The sequence below is a fragment of the Heteronotia binoei genome, chromosome 8, assembly GCF_032191835.1.
Source record: "Heteronotia binoei isolate CCM8104 ecotype False Entrance Well chromosome 8, APGP_CSIRO_Hbin_v1, whole genome shotgun sequence".
NCBI classification, from domain to species: Eukaryota; Metazoa; Chordata; class Lepidosauria; order Squamata; family Gekkonidae; genus Heteronotia; species Heteronotia binoei.
Window position 1 is genome coordinate 76,417,043 of NC_083230.1, and position 27,728 is coordinate 76,444,770.

The window sequence follows — 27,728 nt, forward strand, 5'->3', positions numbered from 1 at the left end:
CATCTTTCTCACATGCACAAGGTCTTGTCACTGGCACCTCCATCTAAAAGTATCAAGTAGAAATGGTCATGTGAAGGTCTTGTCCCTGGCACCTCCAGCTAAAAGGATCAAGTAGTATTCTCACAGTTTTTATTGCTTAATCTCACAATTTTTTAAAAAAAATTAAAATTAAAAATGTAAATTAAAAATGTAAATAGTTTCAAGATTCTTCATTTCTCCTACAATTCTGTTTTTTTGCATTTCGGGGGGGGGGGGGGACTAGTGGATAGCTCACCTATGGCACCAAAAACCCTAGCACCAGCCCTGCTCACAGGCCCTGCAAAACTGTTTCAAGCCCTAGAGGACCCAGGTCTCACTAGGCAGAGTTCCACCAGGTTGGGGCCAACTAGTTTAAAACATGTCAGCTAGGATTCTAACCTGGACCTGAAGAAACATAAACCATCAGGGATACAGCAGTTTTCAGGCATGAATTAAAAAATACTGAAGATGTGTATTTGCGCTTTTGAATTTAAATTTGAGATCAGCAGGTGTTGCCTTGGGTTGCTTCCATATGGACTATAGCTCTGCCCTCCTAAAACACACAGTTTTAAAAAGTTTTTGCATGGCATCATTGTGCAATCATCTACCTTCCAAGTTTCTCCTGGCCCCTGTCTCATACTTCATCTTCCCATATGTATTTTGGTATGATCTTTCTGAGAAGATTGTACTCGAAGAAGGTATGGTTACAGTGTGAACAGGAAGGTGTGGCTTTCAGACCTTCCTACTCACATCTAGTGCCATCTCCCCTCCTTGGCCATGGAATGTTTTTTGCCTGTTTTAAAACTTCGAAAGTAGGCATTCTGTAATACAGTGATTTTTTTTTAATAAAAAGTCCATCAAAAGCACAGTGGTGGTGGTAATGATAGGAAATTGACTGTGATGGGCACTGTTCTGTATCAACTCCTGCATCTATCACAGACCTCTAATAGCTGGCTGGCTCAGGACTGTAGCCAGGATTTCATGTTTGGTGGGTCCTACAGCAGGATTTGTTGTTTGGGGGGGGGGGGGCTGAGGGGCCACTTGGTTTGATGGCCCTGGATTCTCAGCACTGTAGGGTACTTTGAGTTCCACAAACTAACCCCCCTTCGCTAGGGCAGTCACAGCAGCTCTGCTCTCCCACTCTTTTCTTATGTGCCTCTCTCTCAGAGAGACAGAGATTTCTTGATTCTCCACCCCCCCTCCCCCCTTTTGCTCTGCATGCTGTGTTAGGGAAGGGGAGAGAAAAAAGCAAAAAGACCAGCTACTACTTGTTCAGAGTGGTGGTGAACAAAGGAGACAGATTGGGGGCCCTCCAATGCAGGGGCCATACAGTTGGAAGGGTTTTTTTAAAACATGGACCTGCCCCCCCCCCCCCCCCCCCCCGTAGGTCTGCCAAGCCCCCGGTCCAGGCGGGGAATCTCCCACCCAGGAGGTTCCCAACCTCCCACATTGGGCCAGCAGGGGGGGACCTCCCCCAACGTCGCTGGCGCGTGACATCACCCGGATGTGATGTCATTGTGCTGGCGATGTCGTGCGGTGGCCACTCTAGGCATTTTCAGGAAAACTGTATGGTTTCCCCAGACACTCTAGCCATTTTGGAGGGTTACTCTATGGTTACCACAGAGTTTCCCCGGAAACACCTAGAGTGGCCGCCGTGTGCTGGCGCAATGACGTCACTCATTGGGTGACATCGTTGTGCCACATGCACAAAGCGTGCACAAGGTAAGCCCCCCCGGGAGGCTCCAAGGGACTTGGCAACCCTACCCCCCTGGCCCCATTGTAGCTATGGGCTTTGGCTGGCTGAAGGTAGCATACAATAAATGTGTTGGCAAGTTGTTAATACTGAATGTAGATATTAAGAAGGCTGGATAACTTGCTGAAATTACTGGGTAGACCTACGAATGGCAGCCTAGGTTTTTAGAGGATAATTTTTTTCCTTTGTCTCACACAGATGCTTATTTCAGCAATACAATAACACATGCATTGTCTCTTTGGTAGAAGGATTAAACAGTTTATTTTGTTGACAAGTAAAATATTTAAGAGTGATGGTTTTCACAGTTGAATGGAGTCACAGTTCTTTTAAGAATCGTTAAAAGCCCCATTCACAATTTACAGCGAGCACTCATACAATCTTTGTACACTGATTGTTCTTGGATATGTGTGTTGAGTAATTCTTACGTTACATTCAGGGCATGTACAGCTGAATGTGTGACAGAAGATCCATATTTATCCAGTTTCAATTGCACGCTTGCTGCATTGTCCCGAGTTCTGTTGGACATCTCTTTTTCTTTTTCCTCTATCCTGTCCACTTTGGCGGTCAATCTATGGATCTGTTGAGTGTTCCCCAATAATTGTTTCTGAAATTCTTCAACCTGTTTGTTAGTTTTTATTATCTGCCCCAATAGATCAGCTTTCATCGTCTCTAGCGCTTCTTGATTTTGTTTGAAGCCCTCCATCACCATATGTTGTAACTTTTCAATGGCATCTTGATTTGTTCCCTCTGCCCCTGATTTCCCCCCTCCCCCAGGCGTGGGTGGGGGGGTCGCTTGTCCAAGTTTTTTTGGGCCCATATCTGCCCCCTAAGATCTTTGTTTGATTCTAAATTAAATAGTTAGTGTTATTTTTAGAAGCTTCTTCCGTTTACGATTCTCAATCCCCTTATCCAGGAGGTTCCTTCTATTAAATAATTTAGTATAATTACTTATTTCTAGCCCTCTATAATCAGCAACAATTCAATTCCTTCAGCAATCAGATATAGTTCACTTCAGTTCATCCAATACTTAAAATCAATTCAATTCATTCCATACAGAAATCAAATAACCTTCATTGCTAATTATTAAATCAAATTATTTTCATTACTACTCATTCAATACCTTAATTTAAATTCTATTTCTTTCTAATATATAATTACCTTGAATCCTAATAGCAAATTCACCTTTAAACAGTTAATTTCTATTTCTATTCCAACTACATCAAAATAGTTTTCTTACCAGTTAGTCACTATACTATTAACAAAAGTGTTCAGTTCAATTCTTTACCCTCTAGTAGAATTCAATTCAGTTTTCTGTCTTCCAGCTCTCTGCAGTCCAGTTCTCTACAGTCTAAATAATTGTCTCTTCTGTAATTTATCTCCTGTTCTGTTCCCCTTTTCCAATTATTTCTATTTGTCCCGTATAGTCCCTTTATTTTTCTTCTATTCTTCTGTTCTTCTGTTCTTCTTCTTGTCTATAATACTGTCTATATTACTCTATGTGTTCACTGTCTATGTTCGCGCCGTTTCTTGCAGTATCCCAATCAGCTCCAGAAGCGCCTAAAAGCCCATCTTCAGTGGGGAGACAGCCGCAACAAAGCGTTGCTAAAAACCGTCTCTCCACTCTTTATCCGATATGTGATTTTTCAATTTCTATTTCTTGGCCTCAGTTTATCCTCTATCCAGTAAAAAAGCTCACCAGCCTTGTATATTATTATTTTTAGTAGAGGACGCCATTCTCTCCCCGCCTCGTGGTTTCACTTTCGACTACAGCAGAGCCGCCATCACACTGTAATCCCCACCGCGTCTTTCATAGCTCCCCTCTTTCGCTTCTATCTTTTCCTGTTTCTCCCTCCTTCCACCTTCAGTATCTTTCCCTTAAACACTTCAAACCACCTTCTCGACTCAACTACTTACTCCGTCCATCAGTCTACTTGCTCAGTCCATCAATCTACTTACTCAGTCCATCAAATCCATCTCTTCTTTCCCGAATACGACCTCCGCCGCCGCCACCGCTACTGTCCGCCGTCTGTCGTCCGTTTCTCTGCCCGGCCGGCTCGGTCTCAATTCTCCCACCTTAGTCTTGGCTTTAGTTTTCAGTCTTCTTCTCCTATCCTTGTACTATAGTTCTAGCCGTCAACAGTTCTCGCCATCAATCAGTCTCAGTTGCCTTTCCATCCCGCTTCTCTCCACTTCTCTCCGCTTCTCCTTCCCTCCATGTTCTTCACCTTCTTTTCCTCCGTTCTGCGTCTCTCCGACAGAGCGCTCCCTCCGCGACCCACATGCACAAGTTTCAAACTTCGATGAATCCTCTTGGAAGGTACAGTTATGTTTCTTCTTGTTGTTTCGTGCGATGGATATGCATGTTATCTCCGTCTGCTCCCTTGTCCGGTGGCCCGGTTAAGCACCAGAGTGTTGCTGGGCATCGGCTTCAGGGGCTCATTGGATCTGAATAGGGAGCCTCCGCTACCCATCCAGTCTCCAAATAGCGCCCCAAACTGCGACGCGTCTTCCGACGTTTCTTTAGGGGGTACTTTCAGGCCGAAAGCCCCCCCAAATGCCCAGCAAATCCAAGCTTCTCCCGGAGCTCGGGAAAATGCTTAGCGACACCACGCCATTACACCGGAAGTTCCCAGTTTCAATTGCAAAATGAATGCATGTTAGCTCATTCTTACAAACAAATGTATGCACAAACTTGCAGGATATATGTGTGATCATTGTAACATGTGAACAGGGCTAATAACTCATTCTTGGGTTTACAGCAATTACAGGCTGTTTCTGCTAGTGAGAGAGAGGGAGTGATATTATCTGCAAAAGGCTCACTAAACACTATGATTTCTGATCCTTTCCCTACTGCCTTCAACATGCTGACAGAGATAAATGGAAGTATCTACTTAGTTCCTGTGCTTCCCCAGGCTAGTCATCCCTAGACCTAGACCTAACAAACTACAGATTGCCAGCCAGACTCCATTTCAAATGATTTTCTTCAGACCATTTCTGTGTCATCCTGTTAATTTATTTTTAAAATGGCCACCAGTTTGAAACATGGAGCAAAAAAGGGTCTTTGACTTGTTCTGTATGAAACACAAAATAGATAGATTAGATTAGATAATTTTATTTGTATCCCACCCTCCCCGCCGAAGCAGGCTCAGGGCGGCTAACAACATCATACAAATTTCAATTATACAAAGAAAGCAAAAAACACAAAATTACATTTAAGCATTAAAATTCTGATTAGGTTTAAAAATTAGTTAATTAAGTTAATAAAAGTGCTAATACTGTTCTTTTAGGATGGCGGTTATCATTAGCAATTTCTTTCTTCGTCAGCAAAAGCCAGTCGGAAGAGGAAGGTCTTGCAGGCCCTGCGGAATTGTTCAAGGTCCCGCAGGGCCCGCATTTCCTCTGGAAGTTGGTTCCATAGGCTCGGGGCTACAGAGGAGAAGGCCCGGTTACGGGTACATTGCAGCTTCACCTCTCTCGGTCCGGGAGTAGTCAACAAGTTTTTTCCGGCTGACCTCAGTGCTCTCTGGGGTTCATATGGGGAGAGACGGTCCCTAAGGTAGACAGGTCCTCGACCATATAGGGCTTTAAAGGTAATGACCAGCACTTTGTAACGAACCCGATATATAACTGGCAGCCAGTGCAGCTCGCGCAGTCCAGGCTGTATGTGCTCCCATTTAGGAAGCCCCAGCAACAGTCTAGCCGCTGCATTCTGCACCAGCTGCAGCTTCCGGGTTCGGTACAGAGGCAGCCCCATGTAAAGGGCATTACAGTAATCCAGTCTCGAGGTGACCGTTGCGTGAAGTACCGTTGCCAGATCTTGGTGCTCTAGGAAGGGGGCCAACTGCCTTGCCCGCCTTAGGTGGAAAAAGGCTGACTTGGCGGTGGCTGCAATCTGGGCCTCCATTGATAATGAAGGCTCCAGTAAAACTCCCAGACTCCTAACCCGGTGCGCCGCTTTCAGCGGCGCCCCGTCGAAGACTGGAAGAGGTATTTCCCCTTCCCGAGCGCCCCGACCCAGACAAAGGACTTCTGTCTTCACTGGATTCAATTTCAGCCCGCTCTCCCTCAACCAAGTTGCCATGTCCTGCAAGGCCCGGTCTAAATTCTCAGGGACGCAGTCAGGCCGGCCGTCCATCAGCAGATAGAGTTGGGTGTCATCTGCATATTGATGGCACCCAGGTCCGTATCTCCTGGCAATCTGGGCAAGAGGGCGTATATAGATATTGAATAACATTGGTGAGAGAACTGCCCCCTGGGGCACTCCACAGTCCAGTGTGCACCTCTGGGACCGCTCGCCCCCAATAGCCACCCTTTGTCCCTGATCCTCGAGGAAGGAGGAGAGCCACTGTAAGGCAGACCCCCTCACCCCTATGTCGGCGAGGCGGCAGGTCAGTAGCCGATGGTTGACCGTGTCGAACGCGGCCGACAGATCTAACAGCATCAGCACCGCCACACCGCCCCGATCCAGATGCCGTTGGAGATCATCTACCAGGGCGACCAGTACTGTCTCCGTCCCATAGCCCGGGCGAAAGCCGGACTGGCAAGGGTCTAGGATGGAAGCGTCATCCAGAAAGCTCTGCAACTGCAACGCCACTGCCCTCTCTATTATTTTACCTAAAAATGGTAAATTGGAGACTGGTCGGTAGTTTGCCAATTCGGCCGGGTCTGCTGTACTTTTTTTCAAGAGGGGTCGGACCAAAGCCTCTTTCAGAGATGATGGAAAATGCCCCTCCGAGAGGGATCTATTTATGATGTCCCGTAAAGGACAATCTAGCTCCCTCAGGCAGGATTTAATTAGCCAGGAGGGGCATGGGTCCAAATCACAAGTTGTAGGGCGCGCAGAGGAGAGGATTCCGTCAACTTCCTCCAGGCTGAGCGGGTCGAAATGATCCAGAGTTAAATCAGAAGACAGGCGTGGGGCCTCGGGCTCATGTACTGTGTCTAAGGTGATGGGCAGGTCCTGGCGGAGCGACGTGATTTTGTCTGCAAAAAATCTCGCAAAAGCCTCACAGCCTATTTCTAATTCTCTAGCGTTTGGTCTGCCCTGGGGCAGTGTAGTTAATTGTCCAATTATTTTAAACAATTGTGCCGGGCGCGAGTTTGCAGACGCAATCTTGGCCACGAAGTACTTCTTCTTCGCGGCCTTGACTGCCATCTCATACGACCTCATAAACGTTCTGTAGGATGTTCTCGCCGCTTCGCCACGAGTGCGCCACCACTGCCTCTCTAGTCGTCGGAGTCCTTGTTTCAACCGGCGTAGCTCCGAGGTATACCAGGGAGCCAGCCTTGAACGAGGGCGCAGAGGACGTCGGGGTGCGATCTCGTTGATTGCCCCAGATAGCCGGTCTTGCCAGGCATCAACCAGGGCATCAAGGGAATCGCATATCAATTGTCAATCTGTTACCTCAGCATATCAATAATATCAATTGTCTTCTGTTACCTCAGCATCACATTTAAATTTTGCCTAAGTGTAACCATGTGGAAAGAATGTATGATTGGTAGGTATGTACCATTTTATGGTTTTTCTACTAGATCTGATCTTTCATAAAGATGTTTGATCTGCTTTTGAATATCTCACTAAATAATATGAATTACTGTCATATTATTGGCTGCCTGGCAGTGAGTCAAATACTGGCTCTGGATTGCTGATTTGACTTGATCTTTAGAGTGTGTCATAATTCCAAGAACTGTGCTGATAGTTCCAAGAACTATATAGATCACTATATTAGCACTTATGGTCTGTTGTCAGAAAGACATACAGAGATGTTCACAGAATGAAATAACTAGTGCAGCTGTTAATAATGGGAATTGCATCCTTTCTTTTTCGATTGAAATGGAAATAAAGGGAGATACAGATGATTGCTCTATCAGCAGTAGGAAAATTTAGAAATAGGTAGGTATGAAATTGATCCTTTGTTGTAAAATTTTTGTTGGCTATGTCTAGATCTTTGAAATATATTTACATGACCAGATCAAGCATTTTTACTGGAAAACTGTTGAGCAATTAAGGAAGATGTTTAAGGATAAAAATCTATGCCCTACAGTTCAAAGATCGTAGTATATACAAATGTAGGCCTTTCAAGTACAAATTATTGCTTTTTTTTTTTGGCGAGTTCAGTACACCTGGCTTAGCTGTCAACAATGGGATGTTACTCCTTAACCTTTCTCTAGAACAGAATTGCATATTTTGTCCACATGCAGTGTAGTTATACTGGAACAAAGGCAGAATCTATAAATGATGTCCATTGTACCCAGCTATTTAATATCTCTACACAGGCCTCAGATTCAGTGGGAGTTCACAGGAGTGCAGTTTCTGAACCTTTCTGAGAGTTCCACCTCCTGTTTCAGAGAGTTCCATCTCCTTGTCCATTGAATAGTATGTGCAACTGCATAACAATCCCTGGATGAGCTCCACCTCCTATTTTTCTACAAAATGACTGCTGTCTCTACATGAGATGATAAACTTGAGATTTTAAATTTTTTTAAATTGAGGGACAGAGTTTTTGGATTACTAGACACTTATTAACAATTGTTTTGTTAAAATCATACTATTGTAATAGTTTCTTCAAAAGTAGATGGAATTTACTATTCAGTAGCATGGTAACTTCAGAGTCACTTGCTACAATGTTCAAATGATATTTCCTGTTCATGTCACTAAACAATTATGAAGGTGATAATAAAGAGATTATCATAGTTAGTAGACCTAAATTAGAAGTAGGGTATAGTGAGGTAGTTAAATACATTGAAATATAATGAAATATTTCTTTGTAATTGTGCTTTCAAACCAGATAAGGGTTGGTTTTGTTAATGAACAGACAAATGAACAAGAGGAGAGGACATCATCATTCTTGAATTTATGGCAAAGTAGCTCTATAGGAGTCTTTCACATTACAGATCCTGAAGGCATTAGAGGGAATTAGTAAAATCTTGTCATTGTTTTCCTTGGAGAAATAAACTGTTGAAGTCTTCTTCCTTCACTTGCATTTGAATCCTTGTAAACACAATGGCCTTGCCTTCTGTCTTTATCACCATCCTCTGAGAAATCAGTTTCTTTATATAAGGACCATTTTTAGGGGTCCTGAACCATCCAGTGATGCCATAATCCTCCCCCCACACAAACTACGACTGATTATCTCTCTCCTTTCTTTTCAGGCAAAAAGAGTCCAGATCTTGGGGAGTATGACCCCCTCACTCAGGCTGATAGTGATGAGAGTGAAGATGACCTGGTGCTTAACTTACAGAAGAATGGAGGAATGAAAAATGGGAATAGTTCCCTTGGGGAAGTGCAGGATGTGGACTCTGATATTGAAGTTGGGATGACAAAGCAGCACCCATCCAAGGGTGTGGCAGAGGAGTATCCAAGTGATGCCACTAGTAGTATGGAGCAGAAGACAGCCAGCTCCTTGATGCCATATTTCCGTACAGCTATCTTTTTGCTCACTGTGGTTGTCTCCATGATCCTTGTTCTGGTTTGTGCTTTCCTTATTCCTTGTCCTTCTAGAGATCTGCACCTGTATAATACCTGGACTCGCAGCTTGGGTCAGGAGGCAGGTAAGAAACCTCCACAAGGGCAAAATATGTTTTTATGTCATTGGGTACTGAATTTAAAAACTAGTTAATTGTTGCCCTCCATCCATTTTGAGGAGGCTAATGCCTGTCAGTTGTAATTGTTGCCCTCCATCCATTTTGAGGAGGCTAATGCCTGTCAGTTGTAATGCCATTTAAGGAAGCTAGGTAGATAAAAGAGGAAATATAGACATATTGAAGACTAGTTGGATTCTTCCAGTTTTTTTTCACTGATGCATGAAAAAGAACCACCAAAACTCTATGCAGGGGAATGTGGGACCCATTTGAACTAAAAAGGGGTTGGAAGGGGGTTGCAGTGAAGAAGGAATCAGGCAAGATGGCCCCTTCTCCTCTTACATTAGAAGAAAACCAGAGGACCCAATTCTTAATAGTTTGGATAAGTTAGTGAAATAGGCTCTTGCTTCTTTTCACCAACATAAAAAAAAGGTAAAGGTAGTCCCCTGTGCAAGCACCAGTCATTTCCAACTCTGGGATGACGTCACATCATGACATTTTCATGGCAGACTTTTTGGGGAAGTTTGCCATTGCCTTCCCCAGTCATCTACACTTTACCCCCAGCAAGCACCAACATAGGCTGCAGTTATTTCTGCTCCCAAGCTACAAATAAGTTTCCTCATCCTTGCTTGTCCTGCATCCTTGTTCCCTCTCTTACAACCCCATCCAGACATAAGTGGCAGCTGGCTGTGGCATAGCTGCCGCGCTGCTAGTAGACTTCCTGAGGACTTCGGCATGCTGGAGCATGGGGAGAGGAGAGGCGTAGCTTGCCTTGAGGGAGACGGTCGCCATGGCAATGCCGCTGGCGTAGGCATGCAAGGGAGGCAGAGGCAGCCGGTGGGGAGGGCCAGCCCCCCCCCATTGGCCAGTCCTGGCGCATGCGCCGTAGCTCATGACAGTCAGGGGTGGGGAGAGGCAGCCCCAGAGAGGCTGATAGCCATCCCTGACCCGCCCCCAAACAGAGAACGGAGCCAATAATGAGCAGACCATCAAAGGCAAAGGAGAGACGTCCCACCAATACAGGGAGGGAACAGGAGTGAGGCTGGGCATGTGCTCACGAGAAGCCTGGCTTGGTGGTGAGGCAGGGGTGGGGGCGAGACAGGCCCACACGGGACCATGGAGAAGCCGTCAATCCCCTCACACCCTCCCACTGCCAGTGACTCTTCCAATGGCAGGCAGACAAGCAGGAAGTACCAAGTGTAGGAGTTCGCTGTCATAGACAGCAGCTGGAATGTGTGTCTGGGAGTGAGCAGCCCAGCAGCAGACACCCCCCCCCCACCCAGAGACCCCCTGTGTTTCCCTGGCACCCCCTGCCATGTGCACGGAACACCTCCCCTGGGGGCCGCAGAACTCAGAGTGTGAGTGCATCAGCTGCAGAACTCTGAGTCCACTTCATCAACCCCCCCCCCCTTAGTGGCCTGTGCACAACAGCCCTGTGGGGTCGGGTAGGCTGTCAGCCTGGGCAGGCTGAGGGGCAGCACTCCCCCTTCCCCTAGCCACGTGGGGGGCAGCGTGGTGGCTCATAGACTATCCCCCCCCCAAACCAAGTCTGCCCACCCTCCCAGGCATTCCCTTCGAGAGGCCACTGATGGGAGGGGTGGTTGCCCAGGGAATGTGCAACAGATGAAGAAGAAGAATTGCAGATTTATACCCCGCCTTTCTCTCTGAATCAGAGACTCAGAGCGGCTTACAATCTCCTATATCTTCTCCCCCACAACAGACACCCTGTGAGGTGGGTGAGGCTGAGAGGGCTCTCACAGCAGCTGCCCTTTCAAGGACAACTCCTGAGATTGCTATGGCTGACCCAAGGCCATTCCAGCAGGTGCAAGTGGAGGAGTGGGGAATCAAACCCAGTTCTCCCAGACAAGAGTCCACACACTTAACCACTACACCAAACTGGCTCTCTTCTGATTCCAAGCAGGATGCCAAGCAGGAGAGACAACAGAGGGCACAGCTCAGACTTTATTTTTCTGGAACAGAGTGTAAGACTCCCTGGTGTGTGCTGGGCAGTCTCACCGTGGGCAGAAACAACTAAGGGAGTGGGGGAGTGATGGAGCGACACATGCAGAAGCCTCTGTGTTGCAGTCCCACATGCAAAACGGAGACAGAGATCAAGAGCACCTGCAGCGGCAGCAGCTGGAAGAGCAGACTGCGTTTCAGCCAGGCGCTCTCTTAAAGGGACAGTCTCTGACCCACCTCCCCGCAGCGGGGCAGCTGCCACACCCCCCCATGCCCTGCCAGGGGTTGGGAACGCAGCAGAGGGCAGACCAAGGGAAGGGGGCAGGCGGCAGCACCGGGGAGTGGGGTCAGCAAATGCCCTCTGCCGGAGCCCACTGTTTGGTTCAAGTGCCAGAGACACTCGCACATTGAGCGGTTGAGAGCGAGGGGAGGGGGGCTGGGGGGGGATAGTGGAACTTACCCAGCCATGGGCGACAGTCCTTGCTTGCATGCAGAGCCTCTGGGAGCCTGGAACCTGTGGAGACCTGGAAACAAAAGCAGTTAGACCTCGCTCTCCCCCGCGCAAGTCAAAGATACTGTCAAAGCAAATGCGCAGTGCAAAACCCGCCACCAATGTGCCTTCCTGTCTCTCACTCTAAGTCTGTATGGCCAGGAGCTCACCAGCAGAGCTTCCCGCCACGCGCTTCTTTCCCTAACAACTGAGTTGTGCAAGGCCAGAGCGTAAGTATTTCTAGGAGGGGGGAAACCGTGATTGGGTGTTGGGGAAGGGGCTCATCAGCCCGAGGCATGAGGGGATTGGCGAGACAATCACGTCGCTTCCTAAGAGGTTTGCGAGCTTCCGCAGCAGTGGAGGCGACCTTTGTTTTTGGTTTCAATGAATGCCTATGGGACATGCCGCTGTTTTTGCAGGTGTAACATTGTGCCTCTCAGGGGTGTGTGTCATGGGCCAAACTGCTCAGGAAGCCGCCTAAGCCTAGCCGCGCCCCCAACTTCACCCCCTCCTCCGCCTGAACGCCGCGCTCCGCCTCACTTCCGCCCACAGTAGGGTACAGCCCTCAGGCACCGCCGCCCTCGGGTGGCTCCCCGCCCATGTAACTCTCCTTTACTGTGGCGGCGCTGGTCGTATGTTGGCGCAAACCCTTCCTGCTCCCACGTAGCGGCTTGTTTGCTCTCAAAAGTCTTTCCGCCCCCCCCCCCCCGGATTGTGCTGTTAGTCTTCTAAACATTTAGCCCCACTGATTTTAATTGTAAAATATTTGAGATTATTTTGTTTTTACAATATTAAGTGCACCTGTTTTAAAGTGAATTCTCAGTTTAATAAAAGCCATTTGAACACCAATACCAGTTCTACTCTGTTGAGATATTCACTGAACTGAATTCATGAGTACAAGCATTTGTGCTCTGTTCCTAAATTCTTCAAGCGCAACATTCATCATCTGGATTTGAAATATTCATTTAATTTATTTTTATTTAACTTCATTTATACCCTGCCTTTCTCCCCAATGGAGACCCAAAGCAGCTTGCATTGTTCTCCTTCCTTTTATACTGGCAACAACCCTGTGAGGTAGGTTAGACAGAATGTGTTTGACTGGCCAAGATCACCCAGCAAGCTCCATATCATAGTGGGAATTCAAAACTGAGCTTCTCAGATCGTAATCTGACACTCTAAATGCCACACTACACTAGCTCTCTATGATGAAAATACGTGTAAATATCACATCTTGAGGGGTTTTTGTCATGGTTTTGAATAAAACACAGTGCACTTTTCTAGACAGCAAATACAGTGCTAAACTACAGCAATTGCAAATTAATGTGTTCAATGGTTAACAAAATCTAAATGTGCTTTTCAGAGTGGTTGAATTGCAAATGGAAATGTTGATTAAATTTGATGGTTTGAATACAGGCCTTTTCAGTTGGTCAATTAAATAGCTGAATTAAGTTCCCTGAACTCAGTCCATCCCACTAAGATATGAATCATTTATCCAGATTTCTTTTTTACTTGCTTTTACTATGAAAAATCGTGTGTAGCAAGAGACAGAATGTGACCTGCTGTGTTTCTGTGACTGAGACTAGGAAGCACCATTCATTCTGTGTGGTGAAGAAGTTCTTCCATTCCTTAACAAGGGAAAAAAGGTTAGAAATCTACTAATTCTGTCCAAAGGGCCACTGAGGTGGCCGCCATCCAGGAGCAGCCTAACAGCCACCAGCGGCCTTCGTTTGAAAAGCACACTGTAGGCATCACATTCAAGGGTAATGCTAGAAGGGCATCAGCCCTCCAGCAGGGACTGAACCTTTTGATTCTTGCCAGACATTTCTCAGGTAGCCAGATAAAAAGTCTGAGAAGATGAAATAATAAGTTTACAGAACCCAGAAGGTCAGTTAAAGAACTCTGATATTTGGGAGATTTAAAGGTCATTTTCAAATGTACATTAAGTAGGGTTGCCAAGTCCAATTCAAGAAATATCTGGGGACTTTGGGGGTGGAGCCAGGAGACATTGGGGGGGAAGCCAGGAACAAGGGTGTGACAAGCCTAATTGAACTCCAAGGTAGTTCTGGCCATCACATTTAAAGGGACAGCACACCTTTTTAAATGTCTTCCTTCTATAGGAAATAATGAAGGATAGGGGCATCTTCTTTTGGGGCTCATAGCATTGGACCCCCTGGTCCAGTCATTTTGAAACTTGGGGGGTACTTTGGGGAGAGGCACTAGATACTATACTGAAAATTTGATGCCTCTACCTCAAAAAACTGCTCCCCCAGAGCCCCCGAAACCTCCAGATCAATTCCCCATTATACCCTATGATAATCGATCTTCACATAGGGAATAATGAAGTGCTCAGCAGACATCCCCCCCCCCAACCCCCAATTCTGGCGACTCTGAAGCGAGGGATTGACCTCTCTACCCACGAGTTGCTGCCAACTTCTTCAAAGTAACACAGACACACCATCCCAAGAGGAAGCCTTTCAATTGGAGACTGAAGCCTCCAGAGGGGAAAAGGCATATGGTCCTCTGGGGGCGGTGCTTCCCCCTGCCGGCTAGCTGACTGGGGGCGGGAAGGAGCCTGGGAAAGCGGAAGAACCCCCGCTGGGACCTGGGGATTGGCAAGCCTAACATTAAGGCACAATTAAATGTGCTGGAGAAGATCTGAGACTAAAAGCAAATTTATAGAAAGATTGTGTCTGCAACTTTTAGTATTTCTTCAAAAGGGAAAAGTACAGTATGCGTTAAGACTATATCTGCATTTTCCTGTCGTCTTTAAAAAAGAAATGAATAGTATTTGCTGAAATTATGTTTGTGACTACCATTTACTACCTTTAAGGGGAGAAGGTATGATGCCAGTTGAGATTATGTTTGTAATTGTTGGTTACTGCTTTTAAAAGAGACATAACTCTCAATATATAATGTATAACTCTCAATAAGATTGTGTCTGTGACTGCCTCAAAAGGGAAATCGTGTTTGTTGAGAGTATGTTTGCAATTGCCAGCTGTCATCTTAGGTAGAAAAAGTATAATGCACTGTGAAATTGTGTTTATGGTTAGTAGCTGATGATTTAGAAGGAAAGTGCAAAATTCATTGAGAGTTTATGATGCTTAACAGGTAGTATTAATAAAAATAAGGTAATAGTATTGCCAGCTATCCAGCTATGGTGGGAGACATCCTGCCTCCAACCCTCTCTTGTTGCCAACTTGGAGTGGCATCTGGAGAAAACAAAACAAAAATTACTGTAGAGGTTTCCAGCAATTCCTAGAGTGGCTTGACATAACAGCCATGTTTTTTTTTTTTCTGGCTGTAACATCATGCCCTCACTTGCATGCCCCCCATGACCAAAGGAAAAACAGAGAGGGGAAAGAGACTTGACCCAAAAACTGGAATCAAGAATCTAAAAGGTTAATATACAACTTAAGAGCCAAAAATTAAAAGCAAAATATCCAATTAAACCATAAGCAAAAATACATGTACTTATTATAGAAAGTTAAAAACATTTAGGGGCCCATCATTAGTCCCTTCCTTTGTAAAATCATAAAACAACAATGGGAAATCACTTGACCTGATGTGTTTCAACCTAGAATGGTCTTCTTCAGAAGTCAAACAAGTATACACACACACACACACACACATACAGGTTCATGATGCAAAATACAGTAAATGAATAAACCAATGCTGGACCAAAAAGAAAGTGGTTTCTGTAATAAAGAAAAGAAAAAATATATAAATTGGTAGAAATTATTCCTATCACAGTATTTAATAATAATATTTCGGAATTAATTACTTACAATAAAGTGACAAAGGCTTAAAGATGTAATTGATGCCTCTTATAATGCAGCCTTATGTCCTAATCTAGGGCATACGTGTTGCATCATACGTGTTGCATCATATGTCTTATTGTATGCCTAGAGTAAAATATTATACCAAAATTAAAATTAAAATATATTGAGAAATGATACTAAATTAAGACACAGATTGAAACTGAAAAAATACCTCACCAAAATATATGATTATCTACTAGAGGGGGGAAAGTGTAATATCGAATTGCATATAGAGTATGAGAAATGTAATTGTAAAAAGGATGACGATACTGAGACAAATGTGTGAGTGAGTTCTCTGATGCATTGTTAAGAGAAGTAACTGGACTTGAGTACTATACATTTGGAAGCTGAGAAATCAATTCTTGTTTGTATATGGAATCCTATTGTACTGGGGATAATTTGCAAAACAACAGCAACAAAACTTTGGATAGATAGGTGATAAATAAAGGTTCAGAGAAGGAAAAGGGAAAAATCTTTCATTCATTTGATCAATTAAGATACTATTCTAAATCTAAAACATTAGAAGATAATCAAAGCATGATTAAACACAGAAAAATTTGAGAAAAAACAGGAAGGAAGGGATACAAGGTTTGAGAAGTTGTTGAAAGAGAGGGAACAAAAAATTGACACTGAAGTCTGTATGATATTCAATATAAATTATCTTTTGAAAAGAAATTAGAAAGTAGGACACAAATTATTTGTAGTTGCTTTAAAAAAGAGGGGATTTGGATCTCCTTTATAGATGTATGCATAATGCAATCCTATGCATAGTACTCTGCTGATTTTGTTGGGCACCAACCGTAACTCTGCTTTGGATTGCACTGTTGGAGAATAATTTTATGAATTACTTGGAATTGCAAAAGGATTGGGTGGTGGGAACTGAAGCTTCATAGTGCAAATTTGTAGACAAGTTCCCCAACCTTTTTGAGCCTATGGGTACTGTTGGAATACTGACACAGGATGGTGGGCACAACCACAAAATGTCTGCTTCAGGAAGCATAGCCACATACACAGGAAGCTCAAATGCAGGGGAGAAGGGGGGGTGGATAATTAAAAATATACTGGGTGAAGAGATAATAGAACAAACACTGTGGTGGCAGCTGCCACTGAAACAATGTTATTTTAATCTGCACAGCTAATCAGAAACTGTGCTAGGTAAGAGCCCCACCTGGCCCCTGCACTTTCTAAAACACTTGGTGGGTGCCAAAAATCGTATTGGCAGGCACTGTGGTGCCCATCAGCACTGTGTTCAGGATCCCTGTGGTCTAAGACAAGCAAATAATAATAATAATAATACTTTTTATTTGTATCCCGCCCTCCCCGCAAGAGCAGGCTCAGGGCGGCTCACAACATATGAATCCAGTACAATAAAATTATAAAATTATACATAGTACTTACATTTATAGTTATAAATCGACATAAAACCATTTACAAATTGTATTAAAATTAATTAATTGTGGTGCTATAACTTCGATCTTTAATACATTCTGTGGCTAAAAACATATCCAAATATTAGATGTGTGGGAAATTCCCTTTAAATGTGCAATCTTCTTAGAATCCAGGAATGTGATGCAGTATATTGCTCCAGAAAACATTTGTAAAAAGGGACGACGAGGGGTATTTAAAGACCTAAATCTGGTGGATGCTAATGCAGTGTGTGCAGATGGGAAGAACTGAGGAGTAGAAGTTTTTATTAAAGAAAGTCTGGAGTTTGATTGCACGGATGATCAAGTAGATCTTGAAGGAAAGTATATTCTAATTAAAGGAACATGACTGAGTCCCAAAATATCCATGTTTATGCTTTGAACCAAAATCAAAAGGAATAATTTATTGTATTAATTGAATCAATGGACAAATTTTTGGAAGGTTTATGCTCAGGTTGGAGTTGATTTTAGTTGGCCCAGACATATACAATGCATAATTCTGGTCATGGCCAGCACATGGGAGTAGGTGAGGTAGGCGGCCACCTGAGACCCAGGAAGCTGAAAGCAGTGGGAAGGCGCATCGGCGTGTACTCTCCTCAGAGAAGAATGCACCACACCTGAAGCTGGGCTCAGAGTGCTCCTGGAGGTGCTCCAAGGTAGTCTTGGAGTCCCTCCAAAAGTGCAGGTGCAGCTTGTCATAGCCCCCGCTCAGCCTCCTCCGTTCTGCCCGAGAAGGTTGAGCAGGGGCTGTGGGTGAGCCATGTCTGCGCAGTATGCTCTCAGAGGCACTCTGAGACTGCCCTAAGAAGGAGCGCCTCCCAGAGTGCACTGTGTAGGCACAGCTCACCCAGAACCTGCCCAGCCCTCCCCTGCTGCACTGCTATACCTGCCTTCCCTGTGGGCATGAGTGTGGCAGCAGAGCAAGCAGGGGGTGTGGTGTGGGGCAAATGCCAGCCTGGGGCACTGTTGCAGAATTTTGGGTTGGGGTTTTTATGAAATAGGCTTTTCAAACATCTGGAAACACCTTAAACCTTTATATTTTTCTTGAAGCAGGCTCTCTCTATATATAACCTCCAGCGGCATCTGGATCGGGGCGGCTCTGCGGTACTGATGTTATTAGACCTGTCGGCGGCATTTGATACAGTCGACCATCAGCTACTAAAGCGCCGCCTTGCCGACATAGGGGTTAGGGGGCTGGCCTTACAGTGGCTTTCCTCCTTCCTCTCTGATCGGGGACAAAGGGTGGCCATTGGGGGCGAGCGATCCCAGAGGCACACACTTGATTGTGGGGTGCCTCAGGGAGCAGTTCTCTCCCCAATGCTGTTTAACATTTATATGCGCCCCCTTGCCCAGATTGTCCGGAGGTTTGGGCTGGGTTGCCATCAATATGCAGATGACACCCAGCTCTATCTACTAATGGACGGCCGGCCTGGCTCCGCCCCAGGGAACCTGGATCGGGCCTTGCAGGCTGTAGCGGCGTGGCTTAGATTGAGTGGGTTGAAGTTGAACCCAGCGAAGACAGAGGTCCTTTGCGTGGGTCGCGGCGCCCAGGGAGGGGAAATAGCTCTCCCAACCTTCGACGGCGCACCATTGGAACCAGTGCGCCAGGTAAAGAGTTTGGGTGTTTTACTGGAGCCTTCATTATCAATGGAGGCCCAGATAGCAGCCACTGCCAAGTCAGCATTCTTTCATCTGAAGCGGGCAAGGCAGTTGGCCCCCTTCCTGGAACGCCGCGACCTCGCAACAGTGATCCATGCAACGGTCACCTCAAGATTGGACTACTGTAATGCCCTCTACTTGGGGCTACCTCTGTGCCGGACTCGGAAGCTGCAGCTAGTGCAGAATGCGGCGGCCAGGCTATTACTGGGGCTCCCGAAATGGGAGCACATACAGCCGGGGCTGCGTGGACTGCACTGGCTGCCAGTTATCTACCGAGTCCAGTACAAAGTGTTGGTTATTACCTTTAAAGCCCTATATGGCCGAGGACCTGCCTACCTAAGGGACCGTCTCTCCCCGTATGAACCCCAGAGGGCACTGAGGTCAGCAAGTAAAAACAAAATGACCATCCCTGGGCCGAGAGAGGCCAAACTCCAAAACACCAGAGTACGAGCCTTTTCAGTTGCGGCACCTGCACTGTGGAACCAGCTCCCGGAGGAGGTGCGGGCCCTGCGGAACCTCGACCAGTTCCGCAGGGCCTGCAAGACTGCCCTTTTTAGACACGCCTATAATGATACGGACTGCTGAGTTGCAATGAACGAAGAACCGCCATCCCTAACACCATTTAAACTGGCAGAATCAGCGCCAGAACAGCTATTACTGCCAGATATATATATAATGTAATGTAAAATTAAGTATTTTAACTGAATTAACGGGTTTTTATATGTGTAATTTTAATTGCTAATCTAATGTTTTACTATTTATGTTAATATATTACTTACTGTTAGCCGCCCTGAGCCGCTTTGCGGGGAGGGCGGGGTAGAAATAAAATTTATTATTATTATTATTATATTATTATTATTATTATATAATCTTTGCTGCAGTTATGAACTTGGCCACCAGAGTTCTAAGGTATTCAGCACTATCATGCATTCATATTGCTAAGTGGGTGAAAGTTGAGTGTCTTTTAAGGACAGGAATCTCCCTATATGGTAAGGTCCATATATGGTATGGCAGGAAACAAATGGCTACTAAGCCTGCTAAGTGAGTGAAAGGCCAAAGTGAGCTGGGGACAATCTGAGCTTTCATTGTTGATAGTTGGCCATGAAATTGTTTACAGCTGGGGCACAGCTGTGTGACCCAGTAGATCTGATATAAGATCATTGGAGTCTTTATAAGCTGTGAATTTTTGAGCCCAAGCGGCTGATCTGTACAAGAGGCTCCCTCTTGTCGATCGTGCCAAGCTAATAGACTTAGACTCTGGACTGACTTCATGGTCAAGCCATGAGTTTAACAACTCTTATATCAGATATCTCTAATATAGAATGGGACCTGGGACTTAGATTCTAAATGGGAAAATGTAGACTAATAGGGATAAGTCCCTGTTGGGACTTATATTTTTCAGTATGCTCTCTGCTTTATTGTAGAACTATGCTTTAAGACTGACTGAATTCTGACTGTGTAATTGTTTTCTTAAATGGGCTAAGTTTATCCAACCATTTGCTTTTCCACCCATGTATCTTAAGCCTTCTAAAGGAGCCTTCTTAAGTCTAAAGGAACAACTGTACTAATGTAATCTCTTGTTTTGCCTTTCTAACTATATTTTAAACCTTCTGTCTAAAGGAGAAATTTGGAGTTTAATAAACTATTTGCTTTTCTAAACATGGAGTCTAAGAAAGTTTATCTACGAGATCTTAAATCTTATTAGTGAGTATGTATTAGCCTTCTGATAACTTCAGGTTGTTTTGGTAACTGCAGGTTTTAGTTTTGGGTTGGTGCTGTTGGGGGTACTGAAGGAATCCCTCAACAATTTTTGGTGACCTGTGCATAAACAGAATTCACTAACAGGCACCCAGGGCCCTAGCACCAGGCCTGACTCTGGTGCTCTCTGGTGAAGTTACTTCATTCCCCCCATGCCCACACTCAGAGGTACTTGCCTCACTCCCTCTTATCCAGCTGTACCTCAGCTCTCAGCAGGCTATCCTTTTGAGATCTCACTCAAGCAGGCACAGGCCTCCTGCATGTATCTCCACTGTTACCACACCCCTCCGCTCCACCCTGTGGCTGAGGAAGTAGCATCACTAGAGGTACCCCCCCCCCCCAAAGCTAGACATTCCCATCCTAGGATCCCAGGTCATTGCCAAACTCTTACTACTGGGATTTCCTTCTTTTTCCCCAGTTCTTCTCTGATCTGAATCTCCATCATGAGGGCTGCTTGCTACTCCTGCTGTCTAGTTCCCTGAGGTTTATAGCCATGTTGTGAGTTCATCCTGCCACAGCTTTACTAGGAGAAGTCACTTGAAGCATAATAGAAGTGCAGTTGTGGAAAGCAGTTAAACCACAGCTGCTTCCACAAAGTGTTAATAATGTCTATGCTGCTGGTCATTTTAGTCCTGCTTTGGATGGGCAGAGTGCAACTCTTGAAGAACGATCCTACTGAAGTCTATCCAATGTGGCTTACTCCCAGGAAAGTGATGTTAACACAGCCAGCCTAAGCAGGTCTACTCAGAATTAAGTCCCATTTTATTCCATGGGGATTGCTGCCAGGAAAGGGTTCTTAGGTTTGAAGCCTTAGTGTTGCACTTTTAAGAAAGTAATGTGTTTTGCTTTATTCTGCAGGTGGAGTACTTTTTCAGCCAGAACTTTTTGACGTAAATAGTGATGGTCTGCCTGACATTCTGCTCTCCTTCACTGCTTTGAAAAATGCCAGTGTGTTGGGTAAGCAAAGTCTCATCTTGTAGAATCATGAGTTGCTTTGGTCAGGCAAACATTATATTCTATGACTAACAAAGAGGAGCAAGGAGAAAATCACTGTGGAATTTGGTTTTTCTGTATAGTACACTTTCACACTATATTATTCCCTTTTTTCATGGACTCTGGTTAATCACGGATGAATATTTAACTGCTTGAGAGATTACTGGACATGATTTGCACAGTTTTTGATCATATGCTTCTTAACTCTAAGGCCCTTTGTAACAATGTGACCACTTAATTAAACATCTCCAAAACAATCACACTTACGTCGCATCAGTTCTCCAATATTCACCTTCAGAAATGGCGCTTTAGGCATACTTAAACAGTTAAACAGTGTTCAGATTAATTTGAACAAACTGGCATGGAAGGGAATCAATATTTACATAGTATTTAGGATTTGAAATTGGTAGACAGAAAAATAAATATATTTACAGAACTGCATCTCATGGTGCTGAATACACAAGAGTCATTTTGAGACTTAAGGCTGTTTTGCTTTCACTGAAGGCATTTCAGATTTGACGCTGCTTTTGCTTAGATAGTACTTGCTCTTGATTGCCCTATGCTTCCTTTTGAACTTAATATTTGTTGGTCACACAGACTTGAGAATGTACTCAGCTTTATCTCTTTGGGTTTAAGACTAGGGTTTTCCTACTAGGCCCTTTTCTCTGATGAGATCATTATTATCTTCTCCTTAATGCCTACTCTTTATAATAGCTTTGGTGATTGTGCCAGTGTTACTAGTACTTTGTGAGAAGACTGTGATATTATGTGTTCTGTCATATTCTGTTACTTTACTCATATACTTATTTTCAGAAGAATGTTGGAGAGAGCAAGCCCATTGCTATCACCAAAGGCAACAACCCCCTGACTACACTTATGTAATGAGAACTGGCCATTTAACTTACAGGGCCTTAGATGGCTACTATTGCCCAGGGGGGAGCAGAGGAAGCCCTAGCAATTCTGCATAAGCCTCAGGGGGTGCTTGGCTTAGACATCCTCAGCAGCAATGGCAGTTGGCATCAGTTCTACAATTTAGGTTTTCTGTGCTGCTTCCAGTTTGGGGAACGGTGCAGTGAGTGAGCTAATGCCTACTGCTGGCCCCCTGAGAAGAGTGGTCTTGCTGGGCTGGCTTGTAGCTCTACAGAGGCCACTTAGCTTGTCTTGCTCCAGGTCTGGTGGACTCCAAAAAGTAACCAGGGCTGACTCTGCTTAGCTTCTGAAATCTGACTAGATCAGGCTAGGATGGGCCATCCAGGTCACTGCGTTCAAATTGTGGACATGCGCTATTAAGAACTGCAGTCTCTTGGGATAAAGAGGGCTGTATGCAGGGTGAACAATGTGCCAAGGAAGGTAACTGTGTTATTATCACCTTCAGAAGATTATGTACCTTGTTAAATAGCCTCCAATCTCTGTCAGAGATGGTTAAAGTCTGTTTTATTTATGTGATTATTCAATGTAATAAATATTTAAACATTCATAAGCTGCACTCCTCATCTAAGGAAAATTCAAATAAGAAGCAGAAGGGAAAGAGCTGGAACAAATCTCATTTCTGTTGATGTGGGAAGGAGATTTTCAGCATGGCCTGTTCCCTTGGGCCTTGGCTGGCAGCCTGAGGATGAATAAGCTTGTTTTCTTAATTACTCTGTAATTGACACAGGAGTTACCAGCTGTCAAGAAAACTTAACTAAAGCCTTGCAGTGGGATTGCAGGCAGAAAAATTTGAAACAGTTCAACGTTATCAGACTTGCACATACCTGAGTCATTTGTGCACAGCTGTCCTCTGCTTTAGTTAAGGGACAACCATAAGGCTGATTGATTCTACAGCGTGCATTTTTGAAGATACAGCAGCCTTGAAGACAGCAGCAAAGCTGAACAGCAGGTTCCATTCACATCACAAAAGCATGTGGCCGCCTCTTTTATGTTTCCTCAGGTGTTTCCAAACCATGGGTAACTTTGATGGCCCTTTCTGGCATGAATGGCAGCACCCTGTGGTCCACTCATGTTCCAGAAGATATTCGAAGTGTGCAGTGCAAGAGTCTGAGCCTTGTGTCCTCAACAGAGCCTGTCTGCCTTGTTACTGGAGTCTCTAAATTCCTCAGCCTTCTGCATGCCTCTTCAGGTAGGTCCAAGTGTAGACTAATGATAAGCTTAGAAATAAATTGGTCAATGGAGATAGCAGTAACAAAATGCTTGGTTAAAATAGCTAGCTAGTACTTCTTTGGTTTAAGATTTGTTTAGAAATGACAGAGAGAACAATCTATATAGCCATGATTAAGTACATAGGTCAGTGGCTTTAATGATATGACAGAGAGAAACAATCTATATAGACATTTTTTTTAAGCAGCCACCCAGTTGTAGTGAAGATTAAGTTTATTTCTTGACTGTAAAACCTCCCCAAGTTTATCCAGCAGAGTCACATGCACTGCTGCCATCAATGTCATCAAACTGGAGAATCCAAATTATCTGACATGGTAAAAGGAGCAATACAACAGTCTCCAGCAGGGGGAAAGAATGCAAACCACACATCAGAAATGCTCCAGGGATGAGAATCGACACATTCACCACATACTGATACAGTCAGATATAATTTTCACCTTGAAGAAAGTAACACACAGAACAATCAATATGAACATTAAAAGCCAGAAGCTGGGATCTTGCTTCCGGGAGCTGCCAGGTCAACACACCAGAGTACTTTTCCTCAGCCAAAGGTGAGAGGGCTGCCCTTGCTCACAGCATCACGATGGTGACTATCAGGGTTTTTTTTTTGTAGCAGGAACTCCTGTGCATGCTAGGCCAGACCCCCTACCCCCAATGCAGCCAATCCTCCTGGAGCCCACAATAGGCCCTGTTCTAAAAGCCCTGTAAGCTCTTGGAGGATATTATAAAGTACGGAACATAGGTCAGTGGTTTCAAATCTTGTTTTTATTTTAATGATGGTGGTGTTTTAGTGTTTTGCTAAGTGGTTTTAGCTTTTGGGTTTTTACTGCTATTGAAGTATTTTAATATCGTTTATTGTATGCAACATCTTGTGGTTTGAAAGCTGCCTCAAGAGCCTGTGTTGACTGAGAAGTCTGGAATATGACTTTTTAAAGTAAACAAAGAAATGATAATAGCACATTATTTTAGAATTTAGTCCAAGTTTCAGATCCTAAATTATAGAAGTAAATCATCTGAGTTCTGTTCCATAAAATAAAGAGCTTGAGGTAGGAAGATCACAATGTCATTGATTGAAACTCAAAGTCCAGTCCTCGCCTTCTTGGAGGTGCCACCTCCCCCCGGGAATTTACTCCTTGGTAGTTTGCTTGGTGCCAGCTGTTGTGAGTTTTAGGCATTGCATGAAGCTGTATGGTGAATAGAGTGGTTTGAGAGAAGGGCTGGTTCTTAAACTCTGTTTTTATTTGTATTAGCCTGTTGCTACATTGATTTGAGGGCTTAATATTTCTGCTTTATTATTGACATGTTGCTATGTTTATTAGTTTTATTGCTTCCACTCTGTTTCAACTGTGTTTGCCGTTTTTGTTTTATTGGTGCTTTATAGGGTTTTAAGATAATTTGTAAGTATGTTGTAAACTGCCTCAAGAGCTTTGTGCTATGAGGCAGCATAAACATATTATAAATAAATATGTAGATAGTCTGTCTGGGAAACTCTTGTCAATAAAATACTCATAATTGAGGCATGTATTCTTCTTCTACTCCAGATTGGTGTGTCTTCCCTTGCCTTGCAATGTGAGAGTTGTGACCAGTCTAATCTGAGAGGTGTTGTCTTCAAGGACACCTGCTGCCTTCTAATTCTGCCAATGATTATTTCATATATTAATTTTAAAAGAAATGGACATTTGCAGCAATGTATGAAAAAGTTCCACAGCTGTGGTTTCAAAACTGGGCTCTCTCACAGTGATGTAAAAAGTCAAAAGCACCGAAGTGTTTTTCAGATGGAAAATTCAAAAAGGATGCAAACAGCTTTAAGACCAGGGACAGATGCAAAGAAAGCAAGGAAACTCATAGTGCTGAGACTGCTCTGTCAGCTCTTTTTAATAAAAAAATTCTGTCTCCTGCATACCAGCTGATAAGTCTGTCACTCTTTCCCCTTCCAGCTTGCTGGTCTGTTCCATTGCTAATGCTACCATCTCCTCTTCTTTTTTCCTCCTCCAGCTGGGAAACAAACCACCTGCAGCTAGCTACCTGAGATGGAAGTTTTGGCTATCAGGTGTGGGGTATGTTGCATACCAACCAAATGTGGAGGAAGAGTTAGTGGCAATAGTAGGCGAGTAGGGGGAGGGGCAGGAGTGATAGATCCAGGTTTGAGTCACTGGTATGGTTGAAATGTCTCATTCCCAGTGCTGTTATGTCTCTTTTCAGCCTGAGGTTCCCAACATACAGTGACTTTGCTTTTGCATTTTTATTCCTTTATCGGGATCTCTTTAGCTCTCTAGTATACTCCTGTTAATTTGGCCATATTCTTCTAACCTTGAAGTCATTGTGTGTCAATCCTATAGGGGAACCAATTTGGACGCTCAACCGATCCCACCTGCCCAGTGAAACATTGGCTGCCCCAGCTGTTACTGTACCAGATGTGGATAGAGATAGGGTCAGTGATTTAGTGATCCTGGCCCTTGGAAAAGCACAGGTATGATACATATAGATGGTGATAATGGGAGAACCTGATCAGAATTAAGCAGCATGGGTAGAGGGCAAATAGTCTTCTATGCAAGTGCTTTCTTGGCCACGTATGAGCAAGGCTTGTTTCTCTGAATTTAGAAGGGCAGAAAGGCATTTGGAAAATTGATATTTGCCCTTGATCTGGCAGATAAAGGCATTATCTCAAACTATACTCTATGTTAACCAAAACCTTTAATAAGAACAGGCATGAATCTATGGGAAAGAGACCTTGGGGTTTCTTTAACTGAGAATGATTACCGTGAGGTCTGGACATCAGACACATTCACCTCAGAGGCACTAAATAGTCAAACTTTACTTCTCAAGTTTGGTCAAGATGGAATCTTATCCCACAAAAGTTGAATCATTTTTGTAGAAATATTCCAAATGTCTGTTGGAAAAAATGTAAACAGGCGGGATCTTTCTATCGTCGGTGTCAATGCTCAGCTATTCCAGGGCTTTGGAGCAAAGTACTTACGGTGATCATAAGATCTGTAATGTAAAGTTAGAGTAGATCCCAAATGGCTATTATTGGATTTACCTTCTCGTAAGGATATTGATACACCAAAGCTTGAGCTCATTTAAGCTTTATTGACAACGGCACATTTGTGTATTACAACAAACTGGAAGAGGGATAAACCTCCATCTTTAACATTGTGGTAGGTTAAAACTTGGGATCTCATAATTATGGAGAAGATCTCTTTAATGATTAACCCTGCAGATTCAGATTCTAAGTTATCTCATTTTTTGGACAAGTGAATGCCTCTTATTTGGGGGAATGAAATGTCATAAAGGTGGGGAGATCCCCTCCAAATATAGGTTCCTTTTTGCATGATTGTTCAATCTGTAGCTTCTGTAATAATGTATTTTATTTTGTTTTAATAAAAATATATATTTTAAAAAATATGCTTAACAATTGACAAACTATTGCAATTGTCCAGTTGATTTCCTTCTATTTCCTGAAGTATGATTCCCCACCCCACCCCAATTGCACCTTTAACCATTTTAAAGCCTATACCAATGATACTTACTTCATGGCTCTCAGAGAGCCACATATGCAGTTATCATCAACCAAAAGTGCCACATGACTACTAAGTGCCTTTTGTGCCATCCCACTAAATGCACTATGTGCACCCCACCAAGTGCCACATGACTACTATGTGCCTTCTGTGCCACCCCACCAAATGCACATATACAGTAATATAAGAAAAGCTGAATACCTTGACTAAAACTTTGTTGGTCTTAAAGGTGCCACTGGACTCAAATTTTGTTCTGCTTCAGACCAACTCCTGATAATAGTATAAGATGTAACTCATATTATTAAATATATAACTATAAGCTGTTTCTTGTACATGAATATCCCTGAGCATGTGGGGATCGCCTCACTGTTGAACCTGCATGCATTTGACTTCCCTTGGTGCACTCTCTCTCTCTCACCTCCCTCTTCCCCAACAGGAGGTTTATGGTTCAGTTTACAAAGGTTTTCTGTTACAGAAGCTTGATTGGCATCAGCTAGCAGCACTAAGAAACCTCACTTTGCAAAAAGCCTGTGTTCCCTTTACCTTCCTGTTTGCCTTCCTGCTATCTCCTTCTGAAGATCAGGTGAGAGAGAGAGGTTG

General features: G+C 44.2%; 1 protein-coding gene across 1 annotated transcript in view; it reads left to right on the top strand.

Moving 5' to 3' along the window:
- Positions 1–27,728, top strand: part of FAM234B (family with sequence similarity 234 member B) — a 55,143-nt gene that overhangs the window by 13,994 nt on the left and 13,421 nt on the right. The window contains exons 2-5 of the mRNA XM_060245303.1: positions 8,924–9,322; positions 21,319–21,417; positions 23,384–23,572; positions 25,950–26,080. Of these exons, the coding sequence (XP_060101286.1) occupies positions 8,924–9,322; positions 21,319–21,417; positions 23,384–23,572; positions 25,950–26,080 (818 nt within the window). The remainder of the gene's footprint in view (positions 1–8,923; positions 9,323–21,318; positions 21,418–23,383; positions 23,573–25,949; positions 26,081–27,728) is intronic.